At 30.8% G+C, this 19,521-nt stretch overlaps 3 protein-coding genes across 5 annotated transcripts in view; 2 read left to right on the top strand and 1 right to left on the bottom strand.

Moving 5' to 3' along the window:
- Positions 1 to 365: 365 nt before the first annotated feature.
- Positions 366 to 2,545, bottom strand: RpS8 (ribosomal protein S8). The gene is made up of 6 exons (XM_085192702.1): positions 2,406 to 2,545; positions 2,071 to 2,177; positions 1,861 to 1,960; positions 1,578 to 1,753; positions 839 to 968; positions 366 to 511 (listed from the first exon to the last, which is right to left on the bottom strand). The coding sequence occupies exons 1-6, from the start codon at positions 2,407 to 2,409 to the stop codon at positions 402 to 404; spliced, it is 627 nt and encodes a 208-aa protein (XP_085048828.1). The 5' UTR covers positions 2,410 to 2,545; the 3' UTR covers positions 366 to 401.
- A 337-nt stretch (positions 2,546 to 2,882) lies between these two features.
- mago (mago, exon junction complex subunit) lies at positions 2,883 to 4,088 on the top strand. Its single transcript, XM_085193533.1, has 2 exons — positions 2,883 to 3,317; positions 3,863 to 4,088. The coding sequence occupies exons 1-2, from the start codon at positions 3,060 to 3,062 to the stop codon at positions 4,043 to 4,045; spliced, it is 441 nt and encodes a 146-aa protein (XP_085049659.1). The 5' UTR covers positions 2,883 to 3,059; the 3' UTR covers positions 4,046 to 4,088.
- Positions 4,089 to 4,768: 680 nt separating this feature from the next.
- The window catches only part of pum (pumilio), a 65,230-nt gene continuing 50,477 nt past the window's right edge, over positions 4,769 to 19,521 (top strand). The window contains exons 1-9 of one of the 3 annotated variants that reach the window (XM_085192397.1): positions 4,769 to 5,650; positions 5,902 to 6,396; positions 10,614 to 10,746; positions 11,923 to 12,069; positions 12,403 to 12,592; positions 13,635 to 13,809; positions 14,462 to 14,534; positions 14,676 to 14,782; positions 15,649 to 15,822. In XM_085192397.1, coding sequence (XP_085048523.1) covers positions 5,435 to 5,650; positions 5,902 to 6,396; positions 10,614 to 10,746; positions 11,923 to 12,069; positions 12,403 to 12,592; positions 13,635 to 13,809; positions 14,462 to 14,534; positions 14,676 to 14,782; positions 15,649 to 15,822 — 1,710 coding nt within the window. In that variant the 5' untranslated portion in view covers positions 4,769 to 5,434. Of the gene's footprint in view, positions 5,651 to 5,901; positions 6,397 to 8,549; positions 8,830 to 10,613; positions 10,747 to 11,922; positions 12,070 to 12,402; positions 12,593 to 13,634; positions 13,810 to 14,461; positions 14,535 to 14,675; positions 14,783 to 15,648; positions 15,823 to 19,521 lie in introns of those variants that run through there. The other 2 variants (XM_085192398.1, XM_085192399.1) reach the window with 2 other exon arrangements.

The raw sequence follows: 19,521 nt of genomic DNA, 5'->3' as shown, positions 1-19,521 counted from the left end.
TGTATTTTAGAAAAAAACCGAAGCACAAGTTGACTCACAGAGGGTTCTATACCAATTTCAGAAACTTTTGTCAAAGTACTTTACATAACTTTTTTATTTATGAATAGATTTAAAAATCATTGGTTTGGGTTCAATTCTATTACAGTAATAAAGGTTCCCAATAACATTTTTTTAGAAATATCTTCCAAGTACAGACACTGGCCCTCTTCCGATTTTATTATAAGTGTAGGTTTAATTTATAATTAATTAGTCTTATTTCCCCATGACATTAAAAGTAATTGAATTGTTGTTGGTTTAAAAATATTTTTTAGTATAGTTAATAATCATAAATAACAAATTTGTGTTAAAGAAAAAAATGAAAGAAGTTTTGTTGTTTTTGCTTTTATTTATACATTAAAACCCTACTTTGCCCTCTTGGATTTGATCTTTCTTAGGTAGAACTCCAATTCCTTTCCTTCAAGGACATAGCCATCAGCACGGCCACATTGACCAGGCCTGCTGGCTACACAAGCTGTGAAGAACAAAAAAACTTAGTTATTACAAATACAGCATGATATGTTTAAAGCTTAGAATTTTAGTGTGTAATCAGAGTAACTATGACAGAAATCACGCAACTGCTAAATAGTTCCCAAAACGGTACCCACTTATGAATGCAGCCTCAAAACTTCTCGATATCATCATTTTATCACATATGAGCTAAACAAACAACAAAGCTATTTACCTAGCAAGGTACATACTTTGAAAATATGTTGGTAAGAAAATTGTCTTGGTGCATAATTTTTATGATAAATATATATTTTGATATTAAAAAAGAAAAATAAATTCTTATTCAACATACCTAATAAGCGACCAGTGTGGAATTGTTCTTCAAGAGCAGCTTCCACTTTGGACAGGCGCTGTCTTGACAAATATTTCTTTGCTGTTTTCTTACTGCGCTTCTTGTTGATAATTGCCTCCTCAGCTTCAGTCTGCCAAAAATGAATATAATTATAAAAACTATATATGTTCTTTTTATAGTACAATAAAAAAATATATGAGAAATTATGTAAAACATCAGAAAGATCACATAATCATTGTAACATTCATATGACACGCAAAGATTCTCATCATGTGGTAGTTATTTCTTAATTGTATTATTCATGCAGTTGATAAGAACAATTAGAGGCTCTCTGACAAATGTAATAACCTCATGGTAGTGAGTTCAAACCCATTCAGGGGAATATTTATATTATAATTTCAAATTTCTCCACCCTTTTCATATTCACTTCTGATGCTTAATCATACAATGTCTCAAAAATTGGGCACAAATCAGGATCTCTTTCAGTATATATATATATATATATATATATATATATATATATAGTTAAAGTATTTTAGCATGTCTCTGTGCTGATCAATTTGTACATATTATGAATAAAAAAACAAATTTTAAAATAGTATTCATTATTAGATCGTTTTGTCTTCTTAATATTTGTTTTAAATTATCAGGAGAAAGGAAACCAAATATTTTGCTATGCCTAAGAAAACAATCTCAAAACAATTACAACTTTAATTTATATTAAAATAAATTAACTTACCAACTTGGCACCCTTCTTTCTACCAAGTGGCAGCAGGTAATGAGACTCATACCACTGTCTGAATGGTGTAGCATCAACTACTACAATGGCATTTTTTACTAGGGTTTTAGTACGAACCAGCTCGTTGTTTGATGCATTGTATACAACATCAATGATACGAGTCTTACGAGCAGCACCTGAAAATAATAACAAAGTATTTATAACAAAAAAAAATCAATATTTTTGTTTTATAGATATCCAAAAACAGTGCAAAATATAAACAATTATTGAACTGAAAACCTACATTCTGAGCCCCATGCGAAGTTTCCAGTGTCAAGACGTAAAGCACGGTACTTAATATTACCTCCACGAGCTCGCACTAAGTGAATACGTTGAGAGCCAAGCTGAAAATAGATATAAAATTATAATTCAACAATGATAATAAGCAACATGTGTGCTATACGACCTATTAAGTATGTTCTTGTAGGTTTGTTAGGTTATAAAACTAGTTTACCTTAGTGTTGGCAGCCGGGCGACCTAACTCATACTTCCTCTTCTTACGAATGGGCGCACGTTTGCCACCAGTGGCCCTTCGTTTATGCCAGTGATCACGGCTAATACCTGAACAATAAAGTATATCATGTTCAATGTTTCAGTTTGGAATTATAAAAATATATCATAAGTTAGCACAAGCACTTTTCACACTAATATCCACAATAATACAAAAATATGACCAAATTTAACACTCGCGTAAGCTGTAGTTGTATATTTAATATATAAGAGTTTAATATCATCAAGTATTTCAAAGATTTTAATGGATAATTTTAAGAAAAATATCAAAGCACTCACCCATATTGGCTGGGTCAGAAAGAAAAGGTTTATTTGACGGCTGAAATTTATCAAACCTCAATTGCTCTATGGAATCTCATATTCGTTTTTAATGTCTATGACTTATGAATTCTATATTATGATATGAAAAAAATTTAATACAGCAACTATAAATCATAAACACAATAAGAAATCATAAGCATTTACAAAAGTATAAAATAAAATATGATTAGACAGGTTCGATATTATATTTTTTATTATCATTTACTTAAATTCTCTTGTCCCAAGATGTGGCAAAAGTAAAATCAATTACCGTAAATAAATAACAAAACCAATGATTTCGAAATTGGAATGTTTTCCATGTATTTAGTAGTAACATATTTATGTTCATTGTATTGAAGATCATAATTATTGTGCCTTATTAACCTTATTTATATTGTCTGTAATAACCCTTATAATAATGAGTTAATGAGATCTGTGAAAATAACTGTCAATGTCATATAAAACAAATTTGACATGGCGTCTAATATCGTCTAGCGTCTTGAATTCAATGCGGTTTGTGATGTGAATTAAATAAACTAACTAAAATTATAATAAACGCACGTTATTTATATTTGCATAGTAAGGCATTATAAAACCATCACAATTGCGAAAATTTCATCTTCAGATACAGCCATGTCTTCAGATTTCTATATACGATATTATGTAGGCCATAAAGGTAAATTTGGTCATGAGTTTCTCGAATTTGAGTTTCGGCCGGATGGTAAATTAAGATACGCAAACAACTCAAACTACAAAAATGATACAATGATTCGTAAAGAAGCATATGTTCATCCGTGTGTGATGGATGAGTTGAAAAGAGTTATTGTAGATTCTGAAATTATGCATGAAGACGATCGGCTTTGGCCACAACCAGATCGTGTTGGTAGACAGGTAATTTTTATACAATTATTTTGCTAAAGATAAATTTGATTTATTTACTTAATCTTCAAAAGCTTACATGGAATTGAAATTATTTTAATATTCTTGATTTGTTGTTAAGCCACCTTAATAGAATGCAATAGCCAGATTATTTAATGTTGTGATAAATTTTATCATATACATTTAAAATACATGTGATTTTACCTACATAGAAAATGTTTTTATTTAAACATGTCTAGGGGAAAAGCCGGACATTTATCTCTGGAATTATTAGTAACTTATTACAAAAAATAAAGTTATTAAAAAGAAATTATCTATGTGCGTGGAATAATTAACAAAAAATGTTTAGTCTGTTCGAGACACTTAAATTTCGGGCAAAAATTTGGGATGTCCAGCAGGGTGTCTGGCAATGCTAATAAGTATATAGTAGTAAATAATTAAAAGGAACACATGGATTGAATAAACAAGAAAAAACAAATTTAAGCATGATTATCATGAATCTATATTTTATTTATTCATCAATTGGACTGATTTATAAATTTTTATATTATTTACAGGAACTGGAAATTGTAATTGGTGATGAACATATTTCATTTACAACTTCTAAGACTGGATCGTTAGTGGATGTTAATCAGTCTAGGGACCCTGAAGGCTTGCGTTGTTTTTACTACTTGGTACAGGACCTAAAATGCCTTGTATTTTCCCTTATTGGTTTACATTTTAAGATTAAACCAATATAATATATGATTACAATTACATTAAATAAATCTCTTTTCATTATAATTTTATTTTATTTCATTATTCTTCTTTATTTTTATAATACTAAAATTATCTACACATTATTTCTTAACATAACTTCACACTTTATCCTTAATTGGGGCAATCAGAGATATTGAAGTGCCAAATGCTATGGTACGCTTATTATTTCTTATATTATTATAAGATAAAAGCACTCTTATCTTATTAATAGTAATAATATTGAATTAATATATTAACTTAATATTATTACTATATAAATTCACATATTGAATAGTACTAAATATAAATAAAGTTAAAAATACAATTGGCTTGTACTATCTGTGATATTAATTATCTGTCTAGATCATGAGAGTTATTTCATTTCACGCATTTATGGCAATATCTACCAATCCTATGAACTAATCAAGTTTTGGACATTTAAGTAAAAATTATGATTAGGTATATAATTAGGATTAGGTAAAAAAATATATTTTCGAAATATACATATTTATTGTTCAATTTTTTAATATATTTTAACTTGTTTATTTAATGACTACCGTACGTACGTCCATTTCAAAATGGTATTATATATAAGATTTGGCTAAGTTTTTAAAATTATATCAACTTTATTGTTTAATATTTTAAACTATTTTATAGTAAAATTTTTATTCATAAATATATAAAATGGAACGTTAACAGCATTTATTTATGTTTATAGTATAGCTTTGCGCGTTGCGCGCGCATCGCATCTGCCCGACCGACTATGGCGGACAGGCAGTGAAGGATGTTTGTAGTCTTTTCTAAATCGGAAAGTATCGACGGTAGCCAATGGCTTAATCCGAGTTTTTTGTAAAAATTGTACATTGTAAATAGTTCTGTGTACATATAGTAATTATATTTGTGGTCGTTTTGTTTAGAAATTGTGTGAATAGTGTTATATTTTGAGTGTTTATTCGATTCAGTTTTCGACGCCGACAAATCTCTTAATCCAAAAGTTAGTACATTCGTACATAGTTACAAACACCTAAATTCAAAAATTAAGCGTAAATAATAACTGGAATACAGTAAATACAGCCCAATTCCTTTGTGTTTGTCTTAAAAAAACGGACCGTTGCAGTTTCCTGCAATATTTTGATTTTCTTAGCGGCTGTCATCGTGCTTCGATAAAACTAGTAGCTGTCATTACAGAGACAAAAAGACTATTATAGTCTTTAAATGGCTTCAGTACTCAATTCAACTAGTCTTACACAGTATTTTTGATGATAATAAACAGTGAGACTAGTGTTTAACTCGAATAATCGCAATTATTGGAGCCGTGCCGTGTGTATAAACAGAAGATCGAAGGATTTAAGTGTTTACGATTGCGAAGGCTTAAAGAGAAGTCAAACTGAATGCTCGAACCCCACGGTAGCCCAATGAAGTGGCCGGGCACGGGTGGAGAGGAAGAGGCGGGCGAAGCAGGATTGCAAAACGCGCGAGTAGCACAGACTCGCGCCCAGGACGACGCTGCAGTTCATTATGTATTCCAGCGCGATAGTCAAGAAGGCGAAATACCGTCTCTAGCATCTAAACAACGCTGGGCTGTTGGAGACGATTCAATTGCAGAGGTTTGTTTACCCAATTGACTTATACAAATTACTGGTAACTACTAACTAGTAGTATGTCAAACAAGATAACCTAGAACAACTGCAATTCTATAAAATACAATTTAATTATATTTGTAACCAATAGCTTTTTCATCGAAGTAAACAGCAGACAGAATAGTTTTTTTTGTGTTTAGTGACATGAAACAAGACAATATTTTTTTTGTGATAACAAATCTAAAATTGGAAATATACAGTACATATTTATTTTTCAGAATCAAGATAAATGGAAAAATCCTGTCCCAATAACAATGAATAATATTCAACAAGGTCCTGTGCAATTAAAAAATTCTCAGACAAACCAACAACAATTTATAAATCAGGCAATAGCCTCATCTGTTGGCACTTTGGCTATTAATCCTTCAGTTATTGGAAGCCATCCAGCACACTTGACCACCAACATGGTCCACACACAATTGGCACCATTACAGAACCATACTTTGGGCAATAATTTAACTATGCAGAACAGTGCTATGATGTTACCTCCTCTTCAAGGCATGCAAAATGCCCCCCAACTGGGACAACAAGGGTTATATGATATTCATCAACATCCTGGAAATCCTATGCAGGCTATGAATGGCATTGGAAAGAGTGCTGAACATCTCATGTACTTAAGCCAGGCTGGCATGCTTGGACATGGGACAAATCAATTTTTGCAACAAGGACAAAATCAACTTGGACTTACACCTGTTGCTGCTATAAGAAATCAGGTATGTTGATATCTTTATTACTAATAATTCTATACATGATTGTGCTATATAATTTTGAATTCATGTTAAATTTGCCAGCTTTTATCAAGTTCAGATAATCCATTTGTTAGATACATAGGATATGGATTTATGAAATAGATTATAACATTTAAATGAATCAGGTCTGACTAATTGAAGAAATCTAGTGCATGTCTAATAGATGTATTAGACATTATATAGAAACTATGATATTTGTAATTGCTAATGTAAGGAAAAGATTTTGTACATATTTTTATGTTAAGCTACTGCTTTAAATTTGTGTAAAAGTAATAATACTGAGATTGATGCATCTTCTGCTTTTTTTCTATTTATATGACTACTAGGTGTAAGAGAACATAAGATTATAATATAATAGAAGTACAGTTTACTTGAATTAACATGAACTTTGCTTTATACTGTCTATGGAGACTTATAAAATTTATACATATTAAGTGATATTTTAATATATACAAAATTTTATTTTCATACATATAAAATTCTGCATTTGATGATTTCCTTGTATCATTATTAAATAATCTCCATGAGACAGTACGACAGTGTATGGAATAGTTGTGGGTTTAAACAACCAAAATGTGACACAAAATGTCTAATTTTATTTAAAAAGTTAAGAGCAAAAGTGGGTTGACATTGGTTTCTCTCTGGGTTACAGCAAGAAGCTTAAAAAATAGATAATAGAATTTAATAACAGTTATGTAAAGTACAGCACATTTTTTAATGATTTGTTAACTTTAGTTTAACTCTACATTAAAATTGTGCACAAAAATATTTTGAATTTGCATCAGTAAGTTATAAATATATTTTTTTTAACTAAGTTTTAGTATGGCATTGATAAAATCACCTGTTTTAGTTGACTGATAGGCTACATTGCTTGGTATTATATGTGTAGGTTCAATTAGTGGGATTTTTTAACATAAGTAAAAAAAAGCAAGATTTCTTCTCCAAAAGCGGGATAATATATTAAAATAATCAATTTTTACTTTATTATTTTATTAAATAAAGCTTTCATTTGAAATGGTAATAAATGGATAAATAAAGTCCATGGTGATACATGTAAATATAAAAGGTTTTTTTAACTGTTTATAAACATTTTAAAATTGTTTTGGATTACTATGTAAGGCAGATAAGTCTTCAGAAAAGTTATAAATAATTTACTAATATACTTAATTATAATTCTAGAAATTGGTAGTAACTATTGAAAATTACTACCAATTTCTAGAAATATAATTTCTTTTAATTTTTGAGCTAAAAATTGGGATGTCCTATGATAATCGGGACGTCTGGCAATGCTGGTATCTAAGTACTTAAAATACAAATTTAACCTTCTGTCACAAACTTCTTTATAATTTGTAACAAAAATTTTAGAGTGACATTTTCCTTATATTCTAACTTTCAACAATATTATTTTATCTCCATGAGTATATTCAACTTTTAAGAATAAAATAAAAAGCTGAAATTCAGAATATTTTATAAAATATTTATCTAAAGTTATAATATTTAGATAAAAACATTGATTAATAGCATACTAGAACATACTAATAAATATTTATTACTGGCCAAATTAATTTACAAATACAATTACTTATGATGTTCAGGATGAATACTTTTAAACATTACTATATAATAAACTTTTTAAGTAAAGTAAGTAATAAACTTTTTAAATACTGTAGTACAGTTAATAAGACAAAATGTCCTTTTTCTAAGTTACTGCAAAATTGTAAAATATTGATTTATAGAATAAAAAATTGTCAATCAAGCTAAAACTTACATCCGCCCACAAAAATCACTTTGTTACTATAGTTAAAACTTTCTCTGCTATTTAAGGAAATGTCTCAAAGAAAATCCATAAATAATTATTTGAAAGGACTTATGTAAAATTGAATAAATATAAAAATTTTTATTGCGTTACCAAATACTTAACTTAAAATTTAAATCATATATATTTATTTATTATTATCTATGTAACATTGACACAAACGTTAACGTTTTTTTTAAGTAAGCACAAAAATTTAAATAAGTAGCTTCACGTTTCGCGCCATCTGTTAAACATTTTGTGAAGCCTCGCTTCGTCCGACGCTCCCGTACACTCGGGAAATTAACGCAGGCGCTGTGGTCGGCGTATGTCCTTTGTTCGAAACAAGTCAACATTATACTTTTAAGTTTAGACCTTCCAGTTTTATTTTGCTGTTTATGAAAGTTTTAGTGTAAGAAATGTGTTGTTGTTTGTTGTATTTAGTGTAAATATCATATAGATACGACTGATCGATGTGTAGAGTTCTCAATAGTGCGACAAGCTTTCATTGCGGTACATGACCGAGCTTTAGGTGGTTTGTACGCATGAAACCTTTGAGTGGTTTTTTTTATCAACCTAATGTTAAGGATATGGGCCCCGACATGGTGAGTTTTTTGTTAAATACGATAGTTTATTATATAAAGAAATTGTTTTATGTCATGAAGTGACGAAATTTACATTTTTTCTATGCAACAGGTCCGTTTTTGTTTTGTTTACTTGTCACCGGCGTCCGCCATTACTAAGTTCGTAATTATTTTTATTCACCGGTGTAACTGCTGGCTCAAATGTAAAGCGATATTATTAAAAACACTAAGTCATCACTGTATCGGATTACATTATGCTTAATACAGAACGCGTTAGTTGCAGTAACGTTATATTCCCACCGAAATCCTTCAATATATTTATCAAAGGACTTGAACCCCATAAGCGTAGGTCAAGGAAGATGCCAATATTGAATGTGATAAATGCATTTAAATCTAAATTTCTATTTAGTATGTTATATATTTGCAATTTAATGTGTTGTATATATTTTTTTATTTAAACAATGCCTGATAAGGTTATGTTTATGTAGACATTAATGAAATTGTTTTAATTCGAAAAAGCTTTGTAAAATAAGTATTTATGTTGAGTAATACACAATTTTCTTTAATTATTATATTTTAAAGTGTTTATTAGCATCTTTTAAAGTGTTCGATGATGATCTTTAAATTGTCAACCATCTTGCTTGTTCATGTTATGACTTGTAAGTAAAAAAAAAACTGAAATGTGTAAATGAATTAAATTGTAGTAATCCACTATGGTGGATATTTAACTCTGTTAAAATATTCTAATACAAATGTTATAAATAGGTACCATATTTTATTACAATTATATAGTATACTTTAAAATACTGTTGAAGACAAATAAAACACTACAACTTTAAGATTTTTTTGTATGTATGTATAAATTATCTAGCAGTGAATTAATTTTAATTCTAATAGTATTTTAGTTTATATATATATAAATGAGAAAATATTTTCAACCTCGGTTATAATGATTTCCTCTTTCCTCTTGCCATTGTGCCCATATCTTATTATTTTTACCTTATTTAATGTAGAACTTGATTGTATGGATGTCTTTTATATAAGCTTACTGTATAATGCTTGCTTTTAATCAAAGTCATATTTTTTTTCATTATATTGTTCATATATGTTATATTCGCAAAGTGTTTGTTTATATTTTTACTTTACAATATATTTTAAGCTATAGATTTCTTTTTATGTACAATTTAAATCTATAGCTTTTATCATTCTTTTGTCATTGAAATGTAACTTTATGTTAACACATAATCTCAAATAAAAAACAATGTAAAATAGTAGGAAAGAGATTGTTTCAAAGTAAAGATAAATAAACAAATAGCTATAAATAATTCAGCTTGATTAGATATATGTATATAAAATAACATCATAAAATGTTTGTTTTTGTTTGGTGCAAGAGCACTGAGCTGTAAACTATAAATTATGTAATATTATTATTGATAGACCTGACCTAACTTTATTAAAATACTGTCTAAATAAGATAAATTTCACTAAGCTTTTATATATATTGTAAATGAACAATTTGTTACTTTTTACATTTATCAAATTAATTACTAAGTAAATTAATTTGATAAATGTGTAGTAGTCACCTTTTTTTAAATTTTTGATTTGTAGATACACATAGTATTATTAGACTTAATTATTTACTTTTATAGAGATAGTTATTATTTAGATACTGTTGGCTGCTTTATGTCTACACAACTTGAAATTTTATATCCTTTTATGTTGTATAAAATAATATACATATATATTTGAGCATGAAACTATGACTTATTACGAGTTTATTATATAAAGTTATATATTTGTTTTAGATTGCACCTGCTGCAAAAAAACTATGGGACAAAGGCCCTGGGGCAGGGGGAGATAGCAAAGGCCCACCACATCTTCCTCCATTGCAACTCAACCCTGAGCAAATGTGGAGAGATCCCACTTGGTCCACCCAAGGTTTGTACAACTTAACATGGTAATTGAATAATTCAAAATATTTTCTTACTTTGTAAAATCCCAGATGCATGTATTTGTAGTAAATGAAAAATATATGTAAGATATATTGTTAAATATTTATGGTTCTTACTATCATAGACTGATTAGTACATGTGTGTGAAATTGAGAACTTACTACTTATATGGCTTCAATTATAATTTCAAGAAAGGTGTTAAAGAAATTTAAAATGTGTTTTCTGGGATTTTAGATGTTATAAGTTACTGTAGTACATTTAAGATTTTTAGAATGTTTAAAAACTCCTACACAAGGCTAGGAGAGATTTGTGATTTCTCCTGCTTAGAATATACTTGTATAAGTTGCTTGATTTTTGGCCGCTGTGGGTAAATGGAATAATATCCGATTGTAAATTCGTTCAGGTCTCATGTTTTCACTCCCATGTAACTATTTTTCACCCCTCGTGGACCCCTGGTGGTGGGGTTTCCTTGCAGGTTATATTGTATACTCTTTCTATTTTATCTATTCTCATACTTTTATCCTTAGAGAAAAAATATGTATGGAAGTAATATTAGTATAGAGCACTGTAAATAATAGTATAGAGTTTATGTAACCCTTTCATACTTATTAGAAATCAAATGTAAATAAAAAGTAGTAAAACAAGAATAGTACATCCAGCTGGTATAATAGAATAAACTTTATTGCTCATAAATAAGTAAGACTACAAATAATATGAAAAACAAATAAATACATGTAAGCAAAGGTGGTCTTATTGTTTCAAGCAATCTCTTACAGATAACTTTCATAAAAAAAAATAAAGGCCCTGAATTATGACAAAAGCGTAAAATTATTTATAGTAAATATACTAGTAATACTCATATACAATATATAAATACATATATACATATTCTTATATATAGATATGCTGTATATAATATGATGTGTACAATATAAATAAATAAATAAAATTAATCTTCTGTTCTAAATTAGTAAGGTATTTCATAGACAGCTTTTAAAAGAATGAAGATCTACAGAAGGAAGTTCATTTCGGAGGTTGAATGAATGAGTCATAATTATATGAGACTTTACATATAAATTAAAAACTGAAAAAAATAAAAATGGCGAAATAGAACGCTGCGTTTTATCCTACATTTAATATAAATAACGTCTCTCCTATAACAGTGGAACACAACGTGGGAGTGCCGATGATGGGCACACGCCGTGGCGTCGCGTTCCCGGGCGGCGACGCCGGCAGCATCCTCTCCCCGCGCGACACCGCCGGCCTCGGGGTCAAGATGGTGGAGTACGTGCTTGGTGGTTCACCCACAGGTAAATTGGAGGACTGTTACTTAGATAGTGTTATTATTTATATAGTTTTATTATACAAAGGAACCTTATATTTTTATCTACAACATATGGCTCTTGACAACAACTAAGAGATGTTAGCCGCGACTTTTCTATAATAAAAACCTTAAATTAAGATAAAAAACTTAAGCTAAAAAGTATTGTTGAAGGTCATTGATTAATAGTTTATTATTATTTTTTGAATATGTAGTACAAGAGACATTTTCATGACAAAGACGTGTAGAGTAGCGGTACTCAACGCTGCGCTGTATCTGAACAAGAATAAAATTTAATGGTAAAATTGTAATAATCATACAGAGGCAGGCGGCGTGGCGGGCGGTGGTGAGAAAGTGGTGGGCGTGGTGGCGGGCCTCCGCGGCATGGTGCTGGAGGAGCGCGCCGACGAGAAGGCCGCCTCGCCCTTCGATAAGGACCTGCACGAGCTGCACGACCACGCGCCCATGCCCAACGGCTTGCACAACGGACAGGAGGATGATAAGGCTTTCAAGTGAGTTCATCTGTGGTCTATACGGTGGAGCGTCCTCGGTTATCGTAACTACTTGAGAGGCATGGGTGTGCGGTGTGCATTACTTAACTAGTAATTCGGAATAACGGTAGTTCGGCTAATCGAAATCAGGTAATTGACGCTGTACTGTAGGTCTATTTATACGTGGGCAATTCTTAAATTTTTGTGATTTTTATTTTTTGTTTTTCATGTTTCTTGTTTTTTTCTAATTACACTATAAATATAGTATGACATAAGACAAGCGGGCAAGTTTCAATATTATTTGTCACGTTTTTATAACACGTAATATCAAATGTCGTATCCAAGTATAAGTTACATACACATTATGAATTAATGTCAAGTAATCTCAAGGCCATTTCCCAAAACTAATGCAGTCAAATAGGGCCACTCGAGATTCGAGAAGAATAATAAACGCGGGTTTTATGCGTTCAAGATAACCAGTTTAAATAAAATGCTGCCGTTTGCGTTTCGCGAGCGCCGAAGGTGAAACTGGAGCGTTGGCGGGCAATAACCGCGCCGGTCGTGGCCTCCGTCAATGCCACGCGCCTTTATCACTGACTGACTGCCGATGTGAATCATCATGTCAACAGATTTTCTTAGATAGTACTTGACTTTTGTCATTCTAATTGTTTGTGAGAAATGGGACTTTTTTATTATTAAGCAATATGAAATGAAATGGGTGGGTGAAATATGATGTAATATCTTATTAGGGTGGATTATAAATGTATTTTTTTTATTTTACTAGTCTTTGAGGAAGGAGTAGTTTGATTGGTAATTTAATAATTTGTTTGAGTTTAGCGTAACGATGCATCCCACATTTAGTAGAGTAGTCAGTGGGAACCTAGTGCTATGATACTCCATCGAGTGGTGGAATTCTGCGCTTTATCTTGTTACCAGAGTGAGAAAATGATGAGTGGAAGTAATTCATAAATAGTTTTTGTTATAATATTAAAATAATCACATAAGATTAGGATCTATTTTCGTGATCCCTGTAGAGCATATGTATAAGGTATGTGAATTGCAGCCGCACGCCGGGCTCGCGCCAGCCGTCTCCGGCGGAGGAGGAGGGCGGCGCAGGGGGCGTGGGGGGTGCGGGCGTGCGCAACGGCGACGCGGCCGCCTTCCCGCTGCTTCCGCACGCCATGCCGGCTCCGCAGCCGCAGCCGCTGCACCACATGCCACACATGCAGCACCCACAGGTTTTATACTGTTTAACTACTAGAGAACTTTTCTTAAATTAGAAAATTATTATTTTTTAATTTTCTTGGTAATAATATGATAGAAATGGCGTGGATCTATTGCCAAATACTTGGGCATGGTTTTAACCCCTTGCCAGACAATCTTCAATTATAATCTTAATACTTTAAAAATCCATCATTTCCTATATTCTGAGTCTCTCTAAATATGTAATAGAGTGACAGAAAAAAATTATATGCATATTGTAATGTACTACACCTGTAATACACGCCTCCACATCTGCCCAATCTGAGTATTTAATGGAGTTAATAATTGGGTGGAGGCCATCCCCATTCCCACTTATTACTCATACACTATGTATACTAAAAGATACAATAAAATGTAGTAAAAGTGAATGGAGAAACCAAAAGTAACTTGTATGATCAAATAGGAATCTTTTCTAAATTAAACATAATTACAATAACGGTTACATAACATTTATTTTTTTCACTTGTCTGATACAATAAGATATATTTTTCAATATAAAAATATAATAGTAAAGATCCACTGAGTGGTTACAGAAAACATATAGCCTTGATATAATAAAAACTGTATAATTAGTTTAAAGTGTTAATGAAATAAGAACTATATTAATATGTTATGTCATTGTTATAGCATCACCCTGGAATGCTCGGTGTGGCGCCTTTACAAGGATTACCGCATCCGCAACACCCACAGATTCATCCTGGTTAGTATTTTTACATTTTTATATTTATATGTACTTTTTCGTTGCTATAACTATATATCAACCTACGTAAAGTAATATTCGTCGTGTTAATATCGTAGAATTGATGATTTCATCCAATGATAATTTTTTTTTTTTTTTCAGGTATGACACTTAACGACTCAATGAATGTTAATCAGCACCTCGAACTCGTATTGCAATTAGAGCAGCATCCACAATTCGAAAATAATACTTTTGCTAGTACACAACAGGTGAGCTATGCATAAAATATGCAAATATCGGCAATTTTACACTTTTCTCTTATAGCAGAATAGGCAGAGGAAATCTAGTGTTCTTAAAAATTTCCCATTTTTCACCCAATTTTTGTAATAATGTATGTTGATTGACGTTACTATTTTTTCTTTTCTGCACTTTGTTTACCAGCGCGTAATTTGATAAATTTAGATTGAAAATAATCAAATTACTATCATTGATCCCATTTGGGATCTAACCCACAACAACTCTGCAGGCAGACACCCATCCATATCGCCACAAAAGTTTCCATTCAAAGAATAATTCCACTTTACATAATCTTGTAATAAACAATATTGTCTGTTATATTTCCTGAGATGATTAGATAAGATTATTTTTAAAACTATTTTGAACTATAGCACAGTAAACAATCATTTCTATTTATAAAATGATGTAATATTTCTTAGATTTTAAACCAAAGTATTTAACATAAACATTTTAAAATAAGAAAAAGATTAAAAACTTAACATATTAACGTGGTTATGTCAATTCATTAATAGTAAGACAAATGGCAGCGTTGAATTCCGCCACTCAACACATAATGTTCCGAAAATTATGAACACTCAGTTGCGCTGAGAAAATGAGAAACAACATGAGGTTCCATCTGCCTATTATGTGCTATATAGAGGGAAGACATTGACAAAATATGATATCTGACATTTGCATATAATATATATAGGTAAGATTTCAAAATTTGTGATGTCGCACTTTGTAAGGGGAGTCCCACAGTTGTGACAAGCATGAAATGAGGTTAAAAAATGATGAAATTCTTGTGAAGTAGCTCCTGGTAACATGTATCAAGTATGAACGGTGTCGGTTGTTGCAGTACGCGGGCGGCGTGGGCGGCGTTGGCGGAGTGGGCGGCGTGGGCGGTGTGGGTGGCGTGGGCGCGGTGGGCGGCGCCAGCAGCGGTGTGGGCGGCGCCGGCCTCGTCAACGGCGCTTCTGTCGTGCAGCCTGCGCCCGACTCCACGCAGCACCACCAACCCTTTGAACTGCAGGTTAGTTCACTTTTATTTTAATTTCCCAACCCCAAGTGGTTTAAGAAATTTCCAGGCCTTTACTATGTGACATGATGATAATATAAATGTAGCTGATCGCTGCCTGTCTGTACCTTACAAAATATACGAAAATATAATCATTGGGGGCCTTTGTTGATGTAATAGATCTAATAAAACTTTAAATTTTTTATTCCTGATTGTCAAATTTTTGTCTGTGCGTTTAAGCACACTAATCTAAGAAATGCAGTAACCTACGCAGTTTTCGCTATTATATTTAGACAAACTTCATTCAATATTTATTTGTTTTATGTCTATAGGTTAACGTATAGAAAATATATATCAATTTAAAGTATTTTTATTTTGTTTGCTGATATTTTTTCTATGCTTAAACATTTGTTTTCGATATTGGTATAAATAGATATTATTTGATATTTTTTTTTTTTAAATAATTTAATTTCTATGCATGTTCATTTGTAAATAAAGTTATAGATGTCTAGAAATTCTTGGATGTGTTGGAAGAGGTAGTCTTAGGAAATACTAGTTCGAATTGAATAAATTAATAATGAACTAGTTGTTTAAATAGTCTATTTATTGACGAAGGCCTATATTAATATTTCAATTTAACCCCCATGCGTGTGGCGGACTAAGGCTAAAACGGGCCCTAGGCAACATTATAATTCCGGGCTCTCAAGTCATGACACATACTTTGCCTTTCGTACTTCGGTTTTAAATGATTTCTATTTAATTATCGGAATCTAAGAAAACTTACTTTATGTTTTTTATTTTGTTAAGTACAAAATAAAAAACATAAAAACCTAATTTTCGGGCCCCAAAAATTACGGGCCCTAGGCAGTTGTCTATGTTGCCTAGGCCTTAGTCCGCCCCTGCATGTACCTGTGGTCAAAGCTAACTAGAAAGTTTAGAATTTGTTATACACAACAACAGCGACGCCACAGATAAAAACTAGAACTACTATACAATACAATTTTCATTGTAATTACTTTTACGGCCACTAGATGGCGTTTTTTCTACATAATAAGAATATTCTATTTATTTATTTAATTTACCAATTGTTACACATTATAGTTGGAGAAATATACAAATAATAGCATAGAATTTACTATGTGTATGTTATATTTAAGGTAAACATGGCATGCAAAAATTGTTTTTTTCTTTTTAATAGTATTAAATACATGTGCCTAAATATTAAATATCTATGAACGTCTTACATTCATTATTGATTATAAAAATATGTCAATGTTCCTACAATTTCCATAGAACTATGCAAATATAGAACTTTTTTTTTATTGAGTGACTTTGTCACAACTCGTTGTTATTACAACTGGAGTTGTGATAAGTGGTAACGAAGAACCGAGACTACACCCGAAAACTGCAAAATTCCTATTGCATCAGATTAAAACCGAATTATTAGCAAGCAATCCTCACAAGTCTTAGAAATCTTGTCAAACTTTCTCAAACAAATGACACATGACACTCGCAGCTTGACGTCGTCGCAGTAGCGTATATAGCGTAAAGAATCATTATTTATATTAACTCAAACTACATATCATATGATGAAATTAAGTTTCGAATTTTCTTGACCAAATTAGTCTCCTAGTTTTGACGAAAACTCATTGGTCAAAAATCGAAAAACTGCATTTGTTTCGGCTTTAACTAAGACTTAGGTAAAAAAATATATACTTATTTTAGCTTATCCAACATAGCAGTTTAGGCAATAAGAGTTTAATGACAAGACTCTCCGTTGTCGATTTTCCGCCTAAAATTAGATATTGCATGTTAAGTGGTGGATATCAACGTCGCGCTTTTCCTGACCAAAATGTGATAGTGAAAAAAATTAATTGGCCTAGTTGATTTTGGATAAAAACCACAACCAGCCTACCGAGCATTAACAGTGAGACGACCCTCAAAGCGATGCTACGATGACGTTAATTAATTACGACGATAATTATTTTTCCAGTATTATTTCCGTTAAGCTTAATTAAATATATGTACATACATATTAAATTTAAATATATATACATAATTGCATACACACTCTTAATGAATATTTTATTTAAAAAAATAACAATTAAAATACAATGGACTTCGTTTATATATACTTTATATATACATCGTTTATATACTTATACTTTATTAATTTGGGCTTGAGATAAAATGGCGAAGAAAAGTGCAATCGTTGCTCGGTTAAGATCTACTTATATTTTAAGCACGAACAAGTTGATATAATATACCAAAAACAAGCTTAACAAAATAAGAAACTTTAAAAAACTAACAAAAGTAACAACGGAATAACAAGAATTAAACGAAAATATCTGAAAACACTTTTCTCGTATCAACATGTCGATCTATTGTAAAAATGACGGATGTAAGCTGACCGATGACATCACGTCACATTTTAATAAAAAAATATAATTTAAAGTATTTATATTATTTGTATTGTAATAATCGATTTCTATCAAATCTGAAAGTGTTTCGAAAGTTCTATAGATATTAGTTATAGTATTATTTACAACACTATTAACTAATACTTCCATAGTTATTTTCATAAAATATATTAAATCTATTAATCGTTACCTGTAAAATAAGCTTTATTTGGATGGTTTACTTTTTATCTCACGGCTTTTTTAATAGAGTATAGTTTTTTTCTATTGTCACATTAGTGTCATCAAATCCTCTTTTAGTTTCAGCTACTCATTGTCTATGAATCACTCGGACAATCAATATAAAATGTTGTTAAATTAATCGATATTAAATATGATTTAACTACTTGAATAAATAAAAACATTAAATTGTGTAAGCTTAGTTTACTATCACCTTTAACATGGACGATTTTTGTATTGTCTAACAATAAAAGGCCTTTGTTCGTGAAATAATGAAAGTCATTTTGGAAGAACACAAAGGAGTATCAATATTAATGTTGCTGGCCATAAATAATGTCATTATGAAGTGTCTGTCTTCGTGGAGACTAATGATTGATACATTACAGATTTAATTAACAACTTTTTAATAGAGAGTACTTATAATGAGTGTTGAGTACATTTATTTTCTTTAAATTGTCGAAGTAAATTGTTAAAATATTTGCTCATATATTATTATTTTGGTACTTCGCTCGATTTTTTACTTTTGAATTACTTGTTACTTAAAATGTAAAAATTATTTACGAAAATAAAAGTTATCATTAGAATCGGTGTGGGTGGTATTTCTGAAATTGCAATAAATTGTCTCGAAATTTGTTTTAATACGGTAGATAGATATACTGCTATTGATAAAACGTGAATTAGTACATTGTGCTCTATAAAAAATAAACAAGTTAAGTGTTTATATAGGGCGAATATAAATACATAATTGGTGGTTACGGTACTTTCATTGGGAACACAACAGAGACTTAGTGAAAGGTTTTAGTCCGCCGTAATCGTAAACCCACTTTCTTTATGTTATAAACAACTATATAACTGAATCTCAAATGGATAAATGTATTTGATTCACTATTAACCAATGCTCCGCTTGAACAAGACTGTAAAAAAAAGATTTACATGTGCTGTCTTAACAAAGTGTAAGAATACAAGAAACATTTTGAAGAATTTTGCAGGATAGGTACAGATATCAAAAAGCTAAGCCCAAAGCTTAAACTTTAACAACCAGATCTGAGAAATACCCATAACATAACAAACGTCTAAA

Source organism: Heliconius melpomene, chromosome 11, assembly GCF_056956725.1.
Source record: "Heliconius melpomene rosina isolate 202511_hmr_F chromosome 11, ASM5695672v1, whole genome shotgun sequence".
Lineage (NCBI taxonomy): Eukaryota > Metazoa > Arthropoda > Insecta > Lepidoptera > Nymphalidae > Heliconius > Heliconius melpomene.
The sequence above is the reverse complement of the archived record's forward strand: the minus strand, read 5'-3'. Positions and strand labels throughout refer to the sequence as shown.

Excerpts from the sequence above, each read along its gene's own strand:
- RpS8 (XM_085192702.1), bottom strand. Across the intron at positions 1,961-2,070 it reads GCCCGGCTGCCAACACTAAG|CTTGGCTCTCAACGTATTCA; the intron begins GTAAACTAGTTT and ends ATCTATTTTCAG. Across the intron at positions 969-1,577 it reads GAAAGAAGGGTGCCAAGTTG|ACTGAAGCTGAGGAGGCAAT; the intron begins GTAAGTTAATTT and ends CATTTTTGGCAG.
- mago (XM_085193533.1), top strand. The coding sequence starts at position 3,060 with ATGTCTTCAGATTTCTATATACGATATTATGTAGGCCATAAAGGTAAA. Across the intron at positions 3,318-3,862 it reads CAGATCGTGTTGGTAGACAG|GAACTGGAAATTGTAATTGG; the intron begins GTAATTTTTATA and ends TATTATTTACAG.